This window comes from Pseudophryne corroboree, chromosome 6, assembly GCF_028390025.1.
Source record: "Pseudophryne corroboree isolate aPseCor3 chromosome 6, aPseCor3.hap2, whole genome shotgun sequence".
Classification (NCBI taxonomy): domain Eukaryota; kingdom Metazoa; phylum Chordata; class Amphibia; order Anura; family Myobatrachidae; genus Pseudophryne; species Pseudophryne corroboree.
This window is the reverse complement of record NC_086449.1, coordinates 173,289,748-173,310,851: the sequence shown is the minus strand read 5'-3', so window position 1 is coordinate 173,310,851 and position 21,104 is coordinate 173,289,748. Positions and strand designations below refer to the sequence as shown.

Here is a 21,104-nt window from a genome sequence, read left to right as displayed (position 1 = left end):
CAGAGCCAGAAGGCAGAAGAGGTCCGGAAAATCGGCGGCAGAAGACGTCTGTCTTCAACAAGGTAGCGCACAGCACTGCAGCTGTGCGCCATTGCTCTCAGCACACTTCACACTCCGGTCACTGAGGGTGCAGGGCGCTGGGGGGGGGGCGCCCTGAGACGCAATAAAAAACACCTTGGATGGCAAAAAATGCATCGCATATAGCTCCTGGGCTATATGGATGCATTTAACCCCTGCCAGAATACATAGAAAAACGGGAGATAGGCTCCGCCCCCTTATCGGCGGCCTTATCTCCTCAGCACACTGGCGCCATTTTCCCTCAACTCCGTTGGAGGGAAGCTCCCTGTCTCTCCCCTGCAGTCACTACACTACAGAAAGGGTTAAAAAAGAGAGGGGGGGCACTAATTACGCGCAGTATTAAAGATACAGCAGCTATAAGGGGAAAAACACTTATATAAGGTTATCCCTGTATGTATGTATGTGTGTATATATGTATATATATATATATAGCGCTCTGGTGTGTGCTGGCAAACTCTCCCTCTGTCTCCCCAAAGGGCTAGTGGGGTCCTGTCCTCTATCAGAGCATTCCCTGTGTGTGTGCTGTATGTCGGTACGTTTGTGTCGACATGTATGAGGAGAAAAATGATGTGGAGACGGAGCAGATTGCCTGTAACAGTGATGTCACCCCCTAGGCGGTCGACACCTGAGTGGATGAACTGCTGGAAGGAATTACGTGACAGTGTCAGCTCTGTATAAAAGACAGTGGTTGACATGAGACAGCCGGCTACTCAGCTTGTGCCTGTCCAGACGTCTCATAGGCCGTCAGGGGCTCTAAAGCGCCCGTTACCTCAGATGGCAGATATAGACGCCGACACGGATACTGACTCCAGTGTCGACGGTGAAGAGACAAATGTGACTTCCAGTAGGGCCACACGTTACATGATTGAGGCAATGAAAAATGTTTTACACATTTCTGATAATACGAGTACCACCAAAAAGGGGTATTATGGTCGGTGAGGAAAAACTACCTGTAGTTTTCCTGAATCTGAGAAATTAAATGAGGTGTGTGATGCGTGGTTTTCCCCCGATAACAACTGATAATTTCTAAAATGTTATTGGCATTATATCCTTTCCCGCCAGAGGTTAGGGTGCGTTGGGAAACACCCCCTAGGGGGGATAAAGCGCTCACACGCTTGTAAGGGCTCTACCCTCTCCTGAGATGGCCGCCCTTAAGGATCCTGCTGATAGAAAGCAGGAGGGTATCCTAAAATGTATTTACACACATACTGGTGTTATACTGCGACCAGCAATCGCCTCAGCCTGGATGTGCAGTGCTGGGTTGGCGTGGTCGGATTCCCTGACTGAAAATATTGATACCCTAGATAGGGACAGTATATTTTTGCCTATAGAGCATTTAAAAGATGCATTTCTATATATGCGTGATGCACAGCGGAATATTTGCCGACTGGCATCAAGTCTAAGTGCGTTGTCCATTTCTACCAGTAGAGGGTTATGGACACGTCAGTGGTCAGGTGATGCGTATTCCAAACGGCATTTGGAAGTATTGCCTTATTAAGGGGAGGAGTTATTTGGGGTCGGTCTTTCAGACCTGGTGGCCACGGCAAAAGCTGGGAAATCCACGTTTGTACCCCAGGTCGCCTCTCAACATGAGAAGACGCCGTATTATCAGGCGCAGTCTTTTCGTGGACAAGGGGCAAAAGGTTCCTCATTTCTGCCCCGTGACAGAGGGAGAGGAAAAAGGCTGCAGAAATCAGCCAGTTCCCAGGAACAGAAACCCTCTCCCGCCTCTGCCAAGCCCTCAGTATGACGCTGGGGCTTTACAAGCAGAATCATGCACGGTGGTGGGCCCGTCTCAATGAATTTCAGCGCGCAGTGGGCTCACTCGCAAGTAGACCCCTGGATCCTTCAGGTGATATCTCAGGGGTACAAATTAGAATTCGAGACGTCTCCCCCTCGCCGTTTCCTAAAACCGATGTCTCCTTCTGACACGGAGACAGTTTTGGAAGCCATTCACAAGCTGTATTCCCAGCAGGTGATAATCAAGGTACCCCTCCTGCAACAGGGAACGGGGTATTATTCCACACTGTTGTGGTACCGAAGCCAGACGGCTCGGTGAGACCGATTCTAAATCTAAAATCTTTGAACACTTACATACAGAGGTTCAAATTCAAGATTGAGTCACTCAGAGCAGTGATTGCGAACCTGGAAGAAGGGGACTACATGATGTCTCGGGACATCAAGGATGCTTACCTTCATGTCAAAAGTTACCCTTCTCACCAAGGGTACCTCAGGTTTATGGTACAGAACTGTCACTATCAGTTCAGACGCTGCCGTATGGATGGTCCACGGCACCCCGGGTCTTTACCAAGGTAATGACCGAAATGATGATATTCCTTCGAAGGAAGGGAATTTTAGTTACCTTACTTGGACGATTCCCTGATAAGGGTAAGATCCAGGGAACAGTTGGAGGTCGGTGTAGCACTATCTCAGGTAGTGTTGCGGCAGCACGATTGGATTCTCAATATTCCAAAATCGCAGCTGGTTCCGACGACTTGTCTTCTGTTCCTAGGGATGATCCTGGACACAGTCCAGAAAAAGGTGTTTCTCCCGGAGGAGAAAGCCAGGGAGTTATCCGAGCTAGTCAGGAACCTCCCAAAAACCGAGCCAAGTCTCAGTGCATCAATGCACAAGGGTTCTGGGTAAAATGGTGGCTTCCTACGAAGCAATCCCATTCGGCAGATTCCACGCAAGAACTTTCCAGTGGGACCTGCTGGACAAATGGTCCGGGTCGCATCTTCAGATGCATCAGCGGATAACCCTGTCACCAAGGACAAGGGTATCCCTCCTGTGGTGGTTGCAGAGTGCTCATCTTCTAGAGGGCCGCAGATTCGGCATTCAGGACTGGGTCCTGGTGACCACGGACGCCAGCCTGCGAGGCTGGGGAGCAGTCACACAGGGAAGGAATATCCAGGGCTTATGGTTAAGCCTGGAGACATCACTTCACATAAATATCCTGAAGCTAAGGGCCATTTACAATGCTCTAAGCTTAGCAAGACCTCTGCTTCAAGGTCAGCCGGTGTTGATCCAGTCGGACAACATCACGGCAGTCACCCACGTAAACAGACAGGGTGGCACAAGAAGCAGGAGGGCAATGGCAGAAGCTGCAAGGATTTTTCGCTGGGCGGAAAATCATATGATAGCACTGTCAGCAGTATTCATTCCGGGAGTGGACAACTGGGAAGCAGACTTCCTCAGCACGACCTCCACCCGGGAGAGTGGGGACTTCACCCAGAAGTCTTCCACATGATTATAAACCGTTGGGAAAAACTCGACAGGTATTGCGCCAGGTCAAGGGACCCTCAGGCAATAGCTGTAGACGCTCTGGTAACACCGTGGGTGTACCAGTCAGTGTATGTGTTCCCTCCTCTGCCTCTCATACCCAAGGTACTGAGATTGATAAGATGGAGAGGAGTAAGCACTATATTCGTGGCTCCGGATTGGCCAAGAAGGACTTGGTAACCGGAACTTCAAGAGATGCTCACGGAGGATCCGTGGCCTCTACCTCTAAGAAGGGACCTGCTCCAGCAAGGACCCAGTCTGTTCCAAGACTTACCGCGGCTGCGTTTGACGGCTTGGCGGTTGAACGCCGGATCCTGAAGGAAAAAAGGCATTCCGGATGAAGTCATCCCTATCCTGATCAAAGCCAGGAAGGATGTAACCGCAAAACATTATCACCGCATTTGGCGAAAATATGTTGCGTGGTGCGAGGCCAGTAAGGCCCGACAGAGGAAATTCAACTGGGTCGATTCCTACATTTCCTGCAAACAGGAGTGTCTATGGGCCTGAAATTGGGGTCCATTAAGGTTCGAATTTCGGCCCTGTCAATTTTCTTCCAAAAAGAACTAGCTTCAGTCCCTGAAGTTCAGACGTTTGTAAAAGGGGTACTGCATATACAGCCTCCTTTTGTGCCTCCAGTGGCACTTTGGGATCTCAATGTAGTTTTTGGGTTCCAAAAGTCACATTGGTTTGAACCACTTAAATCTGTGGAGTTAAAATATCTCACATGGAAAGTGGTCATGCTGTTGGCCCTGGCCTGGGCCAGGCGTGTGTCAGAATTGGCGGCTTTATCCTGTAAAAGCCCTTATCTGATTTTCCATTCGGACAGGGCGGAATTGAGGACTCGTCCTCAGTTTCTCCCTAAGGTGGTTTCAGCGTTTCACCTGAACCAACCTATTGTGGTGCCTGCGGCTACTAGGGACTTGGAGGACTCCAAGTTGCTAGACGTTGTCAGGGCCTGAAAATGTTTCCAGGACGGCTGGAGTCAGGAAATCTGACTCGCTGTTTATCCTGTATGCACCCAACAAGCTGGGTGCTCCTGCTTCTAAGCAGACTATTGCTCGTTGGATTTGTAGTACAATTCAGCTTGCACATTCTGTGGCAGGCCTGCCACAGCCAAAAATCTGTAAATGCCCACTCCACAAGGAAGGTGGGCTCATCTTGGGCGGCTGCCCGAGGGGTCTCGGCTTTACAACTTTGCCGAGCAGCTACTTGGTCAGGAGCAAATACGTTTGTAAAATTCTACAAAATTGATACCCTGGCTGAGGAGGACCTGGAGTTCTCTCATTTGGTGCTGCAGAGTCATCCGCACTCTCCCGCCCGTTTGGGAGCTTTGGTATAATCCCCATGGTCCTTACGGAGTCCCCAGCATCCACTTAGGACGTTAGAGAAAATAAGAATTTACTTACCGATAATTCTATTTCTCGTAGTCCGTAGTGGATGCTGGGCGCCCATCCCAAGTGCGGATTGTCTGCAATACTGGTACATAGTTATTGTTACCAAAAAATCGGGTTATTGCTGTAGTGAGCCATCTTTTCTAGAGGCTCCTCTGTTATCATGCTGTTAACTGGGTTCAGATCACAAGTTGTACAGTGTGATTGGTGTGGCTGGTATGAGTCTTATCCGGGATTCAAAATCCTTCCTTATTGTGTACGCTCGTCCGGGCACAGTATCCTAACTGAGGCTTGGAGGAGGGTCATAGGGGGAGGAGCCAGTGCACACCAGATAGTCCTAAAGCTTTCTTTAGATGTGCCCAGTCTCCTGCGGAGCCGCTATTCCCCATGGTCCTTACGGAGTCCCCAGCATCCACTACGGACTACGAGAAATAGAATTATCGGTAAGTAAATTCTTATTTTATGTACTTTATCTACATGAAGTAACAGAATATTTTTTCTCTATCGTCCTAAGTGGATGCTGGGGTTCCTGAAAGGACCATGGGGGAATAGCGGCTCCGCAGGAGACAGGGCACAAAAAAGTAAAGCTTTACTAGGTCAGGTGGTGTGCACTGGCTCCTCCCCCTATGACCCTCCTCCAGACTCCAGTTAGATTTTGTGCCCGAACGAGAAGGGTGCAATCTAGGTGGCTCTCCTAAAGAGCTGCTTAGAGAAAGTTTAGTTTAGGTTTTTTTCTTTACAGTGAGTCCTGCTGGCAACAGGATCACTGCAACGTGGGACTTAGGGGGAAAGTAGTAAACTCACCTGCATGCAGAGTGGATTTGCTGCTTGGCTACTGGACACCATTAGCTCCAGAGGGATCGAACACAGGCCCAGCCGTGGAGTCCGGTCCCGGAGCCGCGCCGCCGACCCCCTTGCAGATGCTGAAGCGTGAAGAGGTCCGGAAACCGGCGGCTGAAGACTCCTCAGTCTTCATAAGGTAGCGCACAGCACTGCAGCTGTGCGCCATTTTCCTCTCAGCACACGTCACTGAGGGTGCAGAGCGCTGGGGGGGGGCGCTCTGAGAGGCAAATATAAACCTTATACAAGGCTAAAAATACATCACATATAGCCCATAGGGGCTATATGGAGATATTTAACCCCTGCCTGACTGGAAAAATAGCGGGAGAAGAACCCGCCGAAAAAGGGGCGGGGCCTATCTCCTCAGCACACGGCGCCATTTTCTGTCACAGCTCCGCTGGTCAGAACGGCTCCCAGGTCTCTCCCCTGCACTGCACTACAGAAACAGGGTAAAACAGAGAGGGGGGGCACATTAATGGCTATATATATATATATTAAAGCAGCTATAAGGGAGCACTTAATATAAGGATATCCCTTGTATATATAGCGCTTTGTGGTGTGTGCTGGCAGACTCTCCCTCTGTCTCCCCAAAAGGGCTAGTGGGTCCTGTCTTCATTAGAGCATTCCCTGTGCGTTTGCGGTGTGTGTCGGTACGTGGTGTCGACATGTATGAGGACGATATTGGTGTGGAGGCGGAGCAATTGCCAAATATGCAGATGTCACCCCCCAGGGGGTCGACACCAGAATGGATGCCTTTATTTGTGGAATTACGTGATGGTTTATCTTCCCTTAAACAGTCAGTTGAGGACATGAGGCGGCCGGACAATCAATTAATGCCTGTCCAGGCGCCTCAAACACCGTCAGGGGCTGTAAAACGCCCTTTGCCTCAGTCGGTCGACACAGACCCAGACACGGGCACTGATTCCAGTGACGACGGTAGAAATTCAAACGTATTTTCCAGTAGGGCCACACGTTATATGATTTTGGCAATGAAGGAGACGTTACATTTAGCTGATACTACAGATACCGTAAAACAGGGTATTATGTATGGTGTGAAAAAACTACAAACAGTTTTTCCTGAATCAGAAGAATTAAATGACGTGTGTGATGAAGCGTGGGTTGCTCCTGATAAAAAGTTGATAATTTCAAAAAAGTTATTGGCATTATACCCTTTCCCGCCAGAGGTTAGGGCGCGCTGGGAAACACCCCCTAAGGTGGACAAGGCGCTCACACGCTTATCCAAACAAGTGGCGTTACCCTCTCCTGAGACGGCCGCACTTAAGGATCCATCAGATAGAAAGATGGAAGTTATTCAAAAGAATATATACACACATGCAGGTGTTATACTACGACCAGCTATAGCAACTGCCTGGATGTGCAGTGCTGGAGTAGTTTGGTCAGAATCCCTGATTGAAAATATTGATACCCTAGATAGGGACAATGTTTTACTGTCGTTAGAACAAATAAAGGATGCATTTATCTATATGCGTGATGCACAGAGGGATATCTGCACACTGGCATCTCGGGTGAGTGCTATGTCCATTTCAGCCAGAAGAGCCTTATGGACACGACAGTGGACAGGCGATGCGGATTCAAAACGTCACATGGAGGTTTTGCCGTATAAAGGGGAGGAGTTATTTGGAGTTGGTCTATCAGACTTGGTGGCCACGGCTACTGCCGGGAAATCCACTTTTTTACCTCAAGTCACTCCCCAACAGAGAAAGGCACCGACCTTTCAACCGCAGCCTTTTCGCTCCTACAAAAATAAGAGAGCAAAGGGCTTGTCGTACCTGCCACGAGGCAGAGGAAGAGGGAAGAGACACCAACAGGCAGCTCCTTCCCAGGAACAGAAGCCCTCCCCGGCTCCTGCAAAAACCTCAGCATGACGCTGGGGCCTCTCAAGCGGACTCGGGGACAGTGGGGGGCCGTCTCAAAAATTACAGCGCGCAGTGGGCTCACTCGCAGGTAGACCCCTGGATCCTGCAGATAATATCTCAGGGGTACAGGTTGGAATTAGAGACGGATCCTCCTCATCGTTTCCTGAAGTCTGCCTTACCAACCGTCTCTTCCGAAAGGGAGAGGGTGTTGGAAGCCATTCACAAGCTGTACGCTCAGCAGGTGATAGTCAAAGTACCCCTATTACAACAAGGAAAGGGGTATTATTCCACTCTATTTGTGGTACCGAAGCCGGATGGCTCGGTAAGGCCTATTCTAAATCTGAAGTCCTTGAACCTCTACATAAAAAAGTTCAAGTTCAAGATGGAGTCACTCAGAGCAGTGATAGCGAACCTGGAAGAAGGGGACTTTATGGTATCCTTGGACATCAAGGATGCGTATCTACACGTTCCGATTTACCCCGCACACCAGGGGTACCTCAGGTTCATTGTTCAAAACTGTCACTACCAGTTTCAGACGCTGCCGTTCGGATTGTCCACGGCGCCTCGGGTCTTTACCAAGGTAATGGCCGAGATGATGATTCTTCTTCGAAGAAAAGGCGTATTAGTTATCCCATACTTGGACGATCTCCTAATAAGGGCAAGGTCCAGAGAACAGCTGGAGACAGCTTTAGCACTATCTCAAGAGGTGCTAAGACAACACGGGTGGATTCTGAATATTCCAAAATCCCATTTAATCCCGACAACTCGTCTGCTGTTCCTAGGAATGATTCTGGACACGGTTCAGAAAAAGGTTTTCCTTCCAGAGGAAAAAGCCAAGGAGTTATCCGATCTGGTCAGGAACCTCCTAAAACCAGGAAAAGTGTCAGTACATCAATGCACAAGAGTCCTGGGAAAAATGGTGGCTTCTTACGAAGCAATTCCATTCGGCAGATTCCATGCAAGAATATTCCAAAGGGATCTGTTGGACAAATGGTCAGGGTCGCATCTGCAGATGCACCTGCAAATAACCCTGTCACCAAAGACAAGGGTGTCACTTCTGTGGTGGTTGCAGAAGGCTCACCTATTAGAAGGCCGCAGATTCGGCATTCAGGATTGGATCCTGGTGACCACGGACGCCAGCCTGAGAGGCTGGGGAGCAGTCACACAAGGAAGAAACTTCCAGGGAGTATGGACGAGTCTGGAAAAGTCTCTTCACATAAACATTCTGGAACTAAGAGCAATCTACAATGCTCTAAGCCAGGCGGAACTTCTCCTGCAAGGAAAGCCGGTGTTGATTCAGTCGGACAACATCACGGCGGTCGCCCATGTAAACAGGCAGGGCGGCACAAGAAGCAGGAGTGCAATGGCAGAAGCTGCCAAGATTCTTCGCTGGGCGGAGAATCACGTGATAGCACTGTCAGCAGTGTTCATCCCGGGCGTGGACAACTGGGAAGCAGACTTCCTCAGCAGACACGATCTTCATCCGGGAGAGTGGGGTCTACATCCAGAAGTCTTCAACATGTTAATAGACCGTTGGGAAAGACCAATTGTAGACATGATGGCGTCTCGCCTCAACAAGAAACTGGACAAATATTGCGCCAGGTCAAGAGATCCACAGGCAATAGCTGTGGACGCACTGGTAACTCCTTGGGTGTACCAGTCAGTGTATGTGTTTCCTCCTCTGCCGCTCATACCAAAGGTATTGAAGATCATACGGCAAAGAAGAGTAAGAACAATACTAGTGGTTCCGGATTGGCCGAGAAGGACTTGGTATCCGGAACTTCAAGAGATGCTCACGGACGAACCGTGGCCTCTACCTCTGAGAAGGGACCTGCTACAGCAGGGTCCCTGTCTTTTTCAAGACTTACCGCGGCTGCGTTTGACGGCATGGCGGTTGAACGCCAGATCCTAAAAGGGAAAGGCATTCCAGAAGAAGTCATTCCTACCTTGATTAAGGCACGGAAGGAAGTCACCGTGAAACATTATCACCGCATTTGGCGAAAATATGTAGCGTGGTGCGAGGATCGGAGGGTTCCGACGGAGGAATTCCAACTGGGTCGTTTCCTACATTTCCTGCAATCAGGATTATCTATGGGTCTCAAATTGGGATCCATTAAGGTTCAAATTTCGGCCCTGTCAATATTCTTCCAAAAAGAATTGGCCTCTGTCCCTGAGGTCCAGACTTTTGTCAAGGGAGTACTGCATATACAGCCTCCTGTGGTGCCTCCGGTGGCACCGTGGGATCTAAATGTAGTTTTAGATTTCCTCAAATCCCATTGGTTTGAACCATTGAAAAAGGTGGATTTGAAATATCTCACATTGAAAGTGACTATGTTACTAGCCCTGGCCTCTGCCAGGAGAGTATCTGAATTGGCGGCTTTATCTTATAAAAGTCCTTATCTAATCTTCCATTCGGATAGGGCAGAACTGCGGACTCGTCCGCATTTTCTCCCTAAAGTGGTATCAGCATTTCATCTGAACCAACCTATTGTGGTGCCTGCGGCCACTAGCGACTTGGAGGACTCCAAGTTGTTGGACGTTGTCAGAGCCTTAAAAATATACATTGCAAGGACGGCTGGAGTCAGAAAATCTGACTCGCTGTTTATATTGTATGCACCCAACAAGTTGGGCGCACCTGCTTCTAAGCAGTCGATTGCTCGTTGGATTTGTAACACAATTCAACTTGCACATTCTGTGGCAGGCCTGCCACAGCCTAAAACTGTAAAAGCCCACTCCACAAGGAAGGTGGGCTCATCTTGGGCGGCTGCCCGAGGGGTCTCGGCATTACAACTCTGCCGAGCAGCTACGTGGTCGGGGGAGAACACGTTTGTAAAATTTTACAAATTTGATACCCTGGCAAAGGAGGACCTGGAGTTCTCTCATTCGGTGCTGCAGAGTCATCCGCACTCTCCCGCCCGTTTGGGAGCTTTGGTATAATCCCCATGGTCCTTTCAGGAACCCCAGCATCCACTTAGGACGATAGAGAAAATAAGAATTTACTTACCGATAATTCTATTTCTCGGAGTCCGTAGTGGATGCTGGGCGCCCATCCCAAGTGCGGATTATCTGCAATACTTGTACATAGTTATTGTTAACTAATTCGGGTTATTGTTAAGGAGCCATCTTTAAGAGGCCCTTTCTGTTGTCATACTGTTAACTGGGTTTAGATCACAAGTTGTACGGTGTGATTGGTGTGGCTGGTATGAGTCTTACCCGGGATTCAAAATGCCTCCCTTATTGTGTATGCTCGTCCGGGCACAGTACCTAACTGGAGTCTGGAGGAGGGTCATAGGGGGAGGAGCCAGTGCACACCACCTGACCTAGTAAAGCTTTACTTTTTTGTGCCCTGTCTCCTGCGGAGCCGCTATTCCCCCATGGTCCTTTCAGGAACCCCAGCATCCACTACGGACTCCGAGAAATAGAATTATCGGTAAGTAAATTCTTATTATATTCATCTTCTACAGCCATAATACTACTAGTGCTATATCAGGCAGAGGAGGCTTGTTACCTACACCAGTGTATACCCAGCCACCTGGGTTCTATATGCCAGGACCACAGCACCGTATTCCCCAGATTGGTGGTGGACCTCGGTGAGTACATGTACTTTTTGCCAGTACAATGATCCTCTACCTTGCAGAAGCACATGTATACAACCAACCCTAGTTCTCTTATGTATTAAGTGGTCGATGTACATGACCAAAGATTTAAGAGGCAATGAAAGCAATTTGGGAGTGGGACCCGGTAATGATGGTGTGAATGTACACCAGGAACACTGTAGCAGTCGGACCACCGCCTTGCATTTATCCAGTCCTGATGCTGGGGGCCTGACTTGTCTTATGCAGTTACAGGCGGTACACAGCAAGGAGTATGGCAGAGACCATGCTACATGCACAGATCCTTGTACTAAATCACAGATTGAGGGGGATTTTTGCAAACTGCACTATAAAGTCTTATACCTGTCCAAAAGCTGATGGTTGCAGTGTGCTACATAACACAACATGCTGAGTAGATTTAATTATGAACACCTTGATGATTGGAGGTCTTAAGGTTAGTAATTGACACCGATTCCTTTTTATTTATGTGGAGTATAAATAGTTATAAGTCGCTGGCTAGGGAGAGCTTTTTGTTCTTTGCTGCAATATATGCAGTTACACCTACACTGTACAAGTCCTACAGAGTAGTTAGTTGGCGACAAACAACCATAATGCAGGAGGGTAATAAAAAGTAGTCTAATGCAATAATTTAGAACTCCATTATTTAGGGAATGGCCCTTCCACTTGCAGGTATATTGAGTTCTCCAAGGGCATCATGATCCTTCAGGAAAATGGCTGAATGGGGAACAAGAACAAAGTACACAGTTAATATTATTTCTCATATGTCCTAGAGGATGCTGGAGTCACCATTAGAACCATGGGGTATAGACGGGATCCGCAGGAGACATTGGCACTTTAAGACTTTGAAAGGGTGTGAACTGGCTCCTCCCTCTATGCCCCTCCTCCAGACTCCAGTTTTAGAATTATGCCCAGTGAGACTGGCCGCACTACAGGGAGCTCTACTGAGTTTCTCTGAAAATACTTTTTGTTAGGTTTTTTTATGTTCAGGGAGGCTGCTGGCAACAGCCTCCCTGCTTCATGGGACTGAGGGGAGAGAAGTATGACCAACTTCTAGTGAGTTTAATGGCTCTGCTTCTGGCTACAGGACACCATTAGCTCCTGAGGGTTTGATCGCTGGGTACGCTCAGATGCTCGCTCCCACAGCCGGCCGTCACCCCCCTTACAGAGCCAGAAGTCAGAAGACGGGTGAGTAGAAGAAGAAAGAAGACTTCAGTGACTGCATTTCCCTGAGGTGCCGCATAGCGAGCGGACGCTGCGCGCCAAGTTCCCGCTCACACACACAGCACTACTGGGTGCAGGGCGCGGGGGAAGGTGCCCTGGGCAGCTAAAAATCCTCAGCATAAACTAGCAAGAGAGGACATTAGTGCGAAGGCACTGTCCTAACCCCCGCCAGTATAATCAGTATTACAAAGAGCGGGACGGAAGCGCGCCATTAAGGGGGCGGAGCTTCGTCCCCACAGCTCACTCGGCGCCATTTCATCTCCAGTGGCTGCAGAGACGCTGGTCCTTCCTCACACTACTGAACAAGTATCAGGGTGCAAAACGGGGGGGGGGGGGTCAGGTTATTTGGTGCAATAATATAATATAAAAAGCGCTACAGGTCTGGGGCATTTTGGTAATCGCTTCAGACCCATTGATTTGGCGCTGGGGTGTGAGCTGGCAAATTCCCTCTGTGTGTGTGTCTGACAGGCTTTTCTGTGGGTCTGTCCCCTATAAGCCCATTGTGTCTGTGGGTGTTTCTTACACGTGTGTCGGCATATCTGAGGCTGAGTGCTCTTCACAGGAGGAGGCTGTATTAAGAGACACAAAAGGCGGTGGAGGTGACCATGTCGGCATCGCTGACTCCTGATTGGGTAAATGTGTTGAATGCTTTGAATGCTAATGTGGCTCGTATTAATAAGAGATTAGACAAGTCTGAGTCTCAGACCCAGGCATGGAAGAAATCTTTGGAAGATATGTTATTACAAGTTCAGGTCCCCTCGGGGTCACAGAAACGTACGTTTACCCAGTTGGCGGACACTGATACCGACACGGACACTGATTCCAGTGTCGACTATAGCGATTCCAGATTAGATCCGAAATTGGCAAAGAGCATTCAGTACATGATTGTGGCTATTAAAGAGGTATTGCATATCACGGAGAACCCTGCTGTTCCAGATAAAAGGGTCTGTATGTATAAGGAGAAGAAACCTGAGATGACGTTTCCTCCCTCTCATGAACTGAACACGCGATTTGAAAAAGTCTGGGAAATTCCTGACAAAATTTCAGATTCCCAAAAAAATTACGGTAGCTTATCCGTTTCCCTCGGCAGATAGGGAAAAGTGGGAGTCACCCCTCACCGTGGACAAGGCCCTGTCACGTTTGTCTAAAAATGTGGCTCTCCCGTCACCTGACACGGCGGCCCTTAAGGATCCTGCGGATCATAAACAAGAAACTACGTTAAAGTCCATTTATGCGACCACAGGTACGCTACTCAGACCTGTCATTGCGTCTGCGTGGGTAAGTAGTGCTATCGAAAAGTGGGCAGACAACTTGTCTTCTGAAATAGATACCCTAGATAGGGATAGCATCCTCTTGACGCTGGGTTATATCAAGGACGCTGCAGCATACCTTACTTAAGGAAGCTGCGAGAGATATTGGTCTTTTGGGATCAAAGGCCAATGCCATGGCAGTCTCAGATGAGCATTGTGGATTCACCAATGGAATGCTGATTCCAAGAAAAGTATGGAATCTCTACCATATAAAGGTAAGGCCTTATATGGTGACTACCTTGATAATTTGGTATCTACAGCTACCGCGGGTAAGTCATCCTTTTTGCCATATGTACCTCCACAACAAAAGAAAACTCATCACTATCAGATGCAGTCCTTTCGGCCCAATAAATACAGAAAGGGACGAGGTTTTTCTTTCCTTGCTACTAGAGGAAGGGGAAGAGGTAAACGATCACCAGCCTTGTCAGGCTCCCAGGAGCAGAAGTCCTCCCAGGCTTCTGCTAATTCCACCGCATGACGTTGTGGCTCCTTTGCGTGAGTCCGCACCGGTGGGGTGCGTCTCAAACTCTTCAGTCTGTTTTGGGTTGGTTCGGACCTAGACCCATGGGTTTTACAAATAGTATCCCAAGGGTACAAGCTGGAGTTTCAAGAAGTTCCCCCTCGCCGTTTTTTCAAATCTGCCTTACCAGCTTCTCTTCCGGACAGGGAGGTAGTTTGCGACGCAATACAAAGGTTGTGTCAAAATCAAGTTATCGTCGGGGTTCCCCAGTCGCAACAGGGAGAAGGTTTTTATTCGAGCCTGTTTGTGGTCCCGAAGCCGGACGGCTCGGTCAGACCAATCCTAAACCTGAAATCCCTAAATTTCTACCTAAAGAAATTCAAATTCAAGATGGAATCTCTCCGAGCAGTGATCTCCAGTCTGGAGGAAGGGGATTGTATGGTGTCGGTGGACATAAAGGATGCCTACCTACTTGTTCCCATTTATCCTACGCATCAGGCTTACCTGAGGTTTGCAATTCAGGATTGTCATTACCAATTTCAAACGTTGCCGTTTGGTCTGTCCACGGCTCCGAGGATTTTCACCAAAGTGATGGCAGAGATGATGGTTCTCCTTCGCAAGCAAGAAGTCACGATTATCCCATACTTGGATCTCCTGATAAAGGCGAGATCCAGGGACCAGTTGTTGCAAAAAGTTGCACTCTCCCTGACCGTTCTTCAGCAACATGGTTGGCTCCAAAACTTGCCAAAATCACAGTTGATTCCGACGACGCGGTTGTCGTTTTTGGGAATGTTATTGGACACAGAACTACAGAGAGTCTTTCTTTCAGTGGAAAAGGCTCTGGAACTTCAGAGTCTGGTCAAACAAATTCTGAAACCAGCAAGAGTGTCCATCCATCAATGCATTCGGTTGCTGGCGAAGATGGTTGCGGCCTACGAGGCCATTCAGTTTGGCAGGTTCCATGCCAGAGTTTTCCAGTGGGACCTGTTTGACAAGTGGTCCGGGTCCCACCTACACATGCGCCGGAGGAAAATCCTGTCTTCCAAAACCAGGGTATCACTCCTGTGGTGGCTTCACAGCTCTCGCCTCCTAGAGGGGCGCAGGTTCGGGATACAGGACTGTATCCTAGTGACCACAGATGCAAGCCTCCGAGGCTGGGGGGCAGTCACAAGGGGAGAAAACTTCCAAGGAATATGGTCAAGTCAGGAAACTTGTCTCCAAATAAATGTTCTGGAGTTAAGGGCCATTTACAACGGTCTTCTGCAAGCGGAACATCTTCTTTGAGATCTGCCTGTACTGATCCAGTCGGACAATGTAACAGCAGTACCGTACATAAACCGCCAAGGCGGAACGAAAAGCAGAGCGGCAATGACAGAAGCCACAAGGATTTTCCGCTGGGCGGAAAAGCATACAAGTGCTCTGTCAGCGATCTTCATTCCAGGAGTGGATAACTGGGAAGCAGACTTCCTCAGCAGACACTATCTCCATCCAGGAGAGTGGTGGCTCCACCAAGAAGTCTTCGCAGACGTGACAAGTCGTTGGGGAGTTCCTCAAGTAGACATGATGGCATCTCGTCTCAACAAGAAGCTTCAGAGATATTGTTCCAGGTCAAGGGACCCTCAAGCAATTGCAGTGGATGCACTGGTGACACCGTGGGTGTTTCAGTCAGTGTATGTATTCCCTCGACTTTCTCTCATTACAAAGGTTCTAAAGATCCTAAGAAGAACAAAGATCCGGGCGATCCTCATTGTCCCAGACTGGCGAAGGATGGCTTGGTATCCAGATCTACAGGAATTACTCATAGGAGATCCCTGGCCTCTTCCTCTGCGCGAGGACCTGTTACAACAGGGGCCGTGCGTGTATTAGGACTTACCGCGGCTACGTTTGACGGCATGGCGGTTGAGCGCAAAATCCTAGCCCGTGCGGGTATTCCCAGTGAAGTCATTCTCACACTTATTCTGGCAAGAAAAGGGGTAACATCTAAACATTACTACCGTATTTGGAGAAAATGTTTCTTGGTGTGAACCCAAGGGGGCTCCTACGGAAGAGTTTCGGCTAGGACGGTTTCTCCATTTTCTACAAGCAGGTGTGGATGCGGGCCTAAAATTAGGCTCAATTAAGGTACAGATTTCGGCCTTATCGGTTTACTTTCAGAAACCATTGGCCTCCCTTCCAGAAGTACAGACTTTCGTGAAAGGCGTGTTGCACATCCAACCTCCATTTGTGCCTCCAGTGGCACCATGGGATCTTAATGTGGTGTTGCAGTTCCTTCAATCACATTGGTTTGAACCTTTACGGAAGGTGGAGTTGAAATTCCTCACTTGGAAAGTGGTCATCCTGTTGGCCTTGGCATCTGCAAGGCGGGTGTTTGAGTTAGCGGCCTTGTCTCACAAGAGCCCTTATTTGATCTTCCATGAAGATAGAGCTGAATTGAGGACACGTCAACAATTTCTACCGAAGGTGGTTTCCTCTTTCCACATAAACCAACCTATTGTGGTGCCTGTGGCTACTGACTCCTTCACATCCAGAGATTTTGACTCGGCGGTCAGAGCTTTGGAGCTTTGTCGTCAGAACGGCTCAGATTAGGAAAACAGAGAGGCTCTGTTTATCCTGTTTGCTCCCAACAGGGTTGGGTGTCCTGCTTCCAAGCAGGCCATTGCATGCTAGATCTGTAACAACACGATTCGGCATGCTCATTCCACGTCTGGATTGCCGTTACCGGAATCGGTGAAGGCTCATTCTACTAGAAAGGTGGGCTCATCCTGGGCGGCTGCCCGGGGGGTCTTGGCATTGCAACTTTGCAGAGGAGCTACTTGGTCGGGGTCAAACACATGTGCAAAGTTCTACAAGTTTGACACCTTGGCCGATGAAGACCTTTAAGTTTGGTCAATCGGTGCTGCAGAGTCATCCGCACTCTCCCGCCCGTTCTAGAACTTTGGTATAACCCCATGGTTCTAATGGTGACCCCAGCATCCTCTAGGACGTATGAGAAAATAGGATTTTAATACCTACCTGTAAATCCTTTTCTTAGTCCGTAGAGGATGCTGGGTGCCCGTCCCAGTGCGTACTGTATCTGCAGTTATTAGTTGTGGTTACACACATGTTGTGTTACGTTATTGTCCGTATGTTGCTGCATTTGTTCATGCCGTTGGCTTGTGTTCTGTTGAATACCACGTTGTACGGCATGCTTGAGGTGTGAGCTGGTATGAATCTCACCTTAGTTTAACAATAAATCCTTTCCTCGAAATGTCCATCTCCCTGGGCACAGTTCCTATAACTGGAGTCTGGAAGAGGGGCATAGAGGGAGGAGCCAGTTAACACCCTTTCAAAGTCTTAAAGTGCCCATGTCTCCTGCGGATCCAGTCTATACCCCATAGTTCTAATGGTGACCCCAGCATCCTCTACGGACTAAGAGAAAAGGATTTACTGGTAGGTATTAAAATCCTATTTTCAATTTAGATATTTTACCCAACATGTTAAACTTCATTTCAATCGTTTTAAAAAGCCCTCCTCTGCACACATTACGGCACTCCTTTTGTGGGCTGAACATTCATGAATAAACCCCGGTGTACGGGAAGGATTGGTAGAGTCTGCACAGGATCACTCAATCTAAGTGTTTGATATTTTAGGATAATATCATTAAAGCAATAGCTCTAGTATGAACCAACATCTGGCCAATGTACAAAACAAATAACTGGTATTAGGCGCTGTGTTGGTGGTGCTCCCAGAGATAGTTCAGTAAACTAATGGAAAAAAGATTGGTTCCCGTATAGCACCGGAGCCAAGAGAAAAAAAAAAAAAGACTGTCTTTTCTGGGGCACACTTTTATTGATGATGGAATGATGGGTTCTGTTTAAAATATAACTTTTATTATCAACCTTCTTAAAATAGTGGCTATGAGGCAAAAAGAAAAAAAGGATAACTCCTAATAATTAAAGATAATATTATTATCTAAATATATCACATGATGTAATGACAGTTTGGCGTAATGGCTCTATGAACGAAAATATGGATGTGTCTCCAATAGTGAAAATTATGTAAATCTTATCTGTTTGTATGAAGTTTTCTTCCTGAAATTATAATAGTATAACATATAGTAAAAATATACCCGGAAGAAAAATCCAAACAGTATGATATGTACCAGGCTCCACTCTAATTCCTGACTGTATCAGTATTTACAAAAAGAAGGGGAAAGATGGAGGATTGTGATTCCAGGTTCTGTGTCCTAGGTTTGGTGTAGTCACTGAACTAGTGACCAGATCAGGCCATCACACGGGATCCGGCCTTAAAGTCGACAGTAACTAGGTCGACGATGTGTAGGTCGACCACTATTGGTCGACAGTAACTAGGTCGACAGGGTGTCTAGGTCGACAGGGTCTTTAGGCCAAAAGGTCGACATGAGTTTTTCACAATTTTTTTTTTCTTTTTTTTGAACCTTTTCAACTTAACGATCCACGTGGACTACGATTGGAACGGCAATCTGTGCCGAGCGAAGCGGTAGCGGAGCAAAGGCACCATGCCCGAAGCATGGCGAGCGAAGCGGTGCACTAATTGGGGTTCCCGGTCACTCTACGAAGAAAACGACACCAAAATAACATTAAAAACTCATGTCGACCTTTTGACCTGTCGACCTAGAACATGTCGACCTAGACACCCTATCAACCTAGTTACTGTCGACCAATAGTGGTCGACCTAGTTACTGTCGACTTTCAATACCACACCCCATCACACACGGTAGCTTCCTCTGTAGATGACAGACCAGCGTGAATGAAGGCAATTTCTCCTTCATCCAATAGGGGACACTGGAGAGCAGTCACAGTGGGGAAATAGTAAGCAGTAACTGGGAGCTGGCACTTTTAAAACTCTATATATGTGGCTAGCGCCTCCCCTACTATGTCCCCCACTCCAGAGCCGGATTAAGGCTATGGGGGGCCCGGGGCCCTTCAGATAGAGGGGCCCCTAATACAGAGCCAGATGAGTATGTATGTATATATATATATATATATATATATATATATATATATATATATATATATATATATCTATATCTCTCTATATCTCTATATCTATCTCTCTATATCTATCTCTATATCTATCTATCTCTATATCTATCTATCTATATATATATATATATAATCTCTTTATCAATATAGAAATGTATATGAATGTGTATATATGCATGTGTGTGCATATATGTATGTATGTATGTATGTATATATATATATATAAGCAGTAGGCTACGAAATACTCGAAGCAAACAGCGGCACTCAGGGTCTTGTGAAAAAAGATTCAAGTGTATTCAATCACTCCATATATACGTGTGTGTGTGTGTGTGTGTGTGTGTATATATATGTATATATATATATATATATATATATATATATATATATATATATATATATATATATATATATATATATATATATATATAATATAATTTCACATACTTGCACACAGATATAGACAAATAAATATACACAAACATATTTACACATATATAAATAAACTCTACCAGATCTATCATAATACATCCAGTGCCAGCCTTACTTTTTGCTGGCAGGTTGCTTTGTCACAGGAGACAGGAGAGTGAGAGATCACTCTTCTCTGTCTCCTCCAAACCACTCGCGGCTGATCCACACACTGCCAGTATCCTGCAGCCTGCGCGCTCAGCCAATAATAACTGAGCCGCAGGCTGCTACTTTGCACGGTATTGGACAGCTGAGCCGTCGCTCAGCTGTCCTGTACTGTCAGATGGCCGTGGCGCCGGCGCCGCGGCTGTTAGGTTTCCACGGCAACCAAAGGAGAGACGGAAGCACCGCAGATCGGTATGAGCTCCGATCTGTGGCGGGGGGGGCCTTTTAGGAAGGGGGTCCTGGGGTACTTAACCCCATGGCACCCCCCTTAATCCGGCTCTGCCCCACTCCAAGCCAGTCTTTGTTTTGTGCCCAAGGGAGCTGTAATTTTTATTTTTTTTCATTGCTCCTGAATTATTTTTTTCTTCACAGACTGGCAGCCCTGCCTCTGCCAGTCTGCACTGCGGGAGCTGCCGGCGGGGTCCCATCGCAGCTGCGTGCGGCTCGAGATGGTCCCCGGCTTAAGGAGACACAGCTCTTTGGAGATGGCCAGACACCGCTGCATGCGGCGCGTGTCGGGGCCACTCCATCAGTGGAAGAATCTGGCAGCAGGGCAGCGGTAAGTATAAGAGGCACCCCCGGCCGCGGCTCACATTGCTGGCGGGGGATGCAGGACTTTACCGCTGGCACCCTTGCATGTTTGAATAGGTCACCATAATGGGGGAGGGGGGACGGAGCCTAATCCCGCTCTTTGGTTTACAGCTTCCGGCAGCTCAGCACCCGCTGGCGGCCATCTTACAATGCTGCATCGGAGATCAGCAGCTTCATCTGGACGCAGTGAGCAGTTTCAGTGGGGGCTGGAGGCGCTTAGGGGTGAGGCACCTATTTTTTATTGATCGTGCCTGACACTGCACAGTAGCGTGCAGTACTCACAGGGCTGTGGCTGTGCTCCTTTCCTGCTTCCCCCCCCCCCCCCCCCCACTGCCCTTCTGCCTGTTACTATGTGTATGGATGGGTGACAGGTGCTGCCATGGCTGGAAAGGGCTCCAAGGCTGCACAAAGATTTTCAGTGTAAGAAATGTTCTGCAAAGTTTTACTCAGGGGCAGTCTGAGAATCCCCTGTTATGTGAGGATTGTGGGTCTGAGCCATCTATTCAGCCCTCATCACAGCCGCAGAACACTCCTGTTTGGACGACACAACATACGGAGGTTATGTTGTTGTTAACTAGGGAACTGAGGGCTTCTCAGGAAGATAGAGAGGCGGCCCGGTTCCAACACCTTGTCCCGATGCCAGAGCCAGCATGGGCTCGGTCCCTGGCGAAATCAGTTGAAGGGCTCTCCAGGGTGGTACTCCCTTCCCAGACCCCGTCCTTAACTTCCCCCTCCCCAGGTTTCAAAAAAGAGGTTGCTAGCCTCAGTGTTACACAAATCTGACAATGATATGCTACTATTGGTGGA

At 48.1% G+C, this 21,104-nt stretch overlaps 1 protein-coding gene across 2 annotated transcripts in view; it reads left to right on the top strand.

Moving 5' to 3' along the window:
- Nucleotides 1-21,104, top strand: part of DUSP11 (dual specificity phosphatase 11) — a 91,242-nt gene that overhangs the window by 48,607 nt on the left and 21,531 nt on the right. Inside the window, exon 9 of one of the 2 annotated variants that reach the window (XM_063932124.1) lies at nt 10,933-11,058. The exons of the other annotated variant lie outside the window; for it this stretch is intronic. Within the exon in view, the coding sequence (XP_063788194.1) occupies nt 10,933-11,058 (126 nt within the window). The remainder of the gene's footprint in view (nt 1-10,932; nt 11,059-21,104) is intronic. 2 annotated transcript variants of the gene reach the window in all.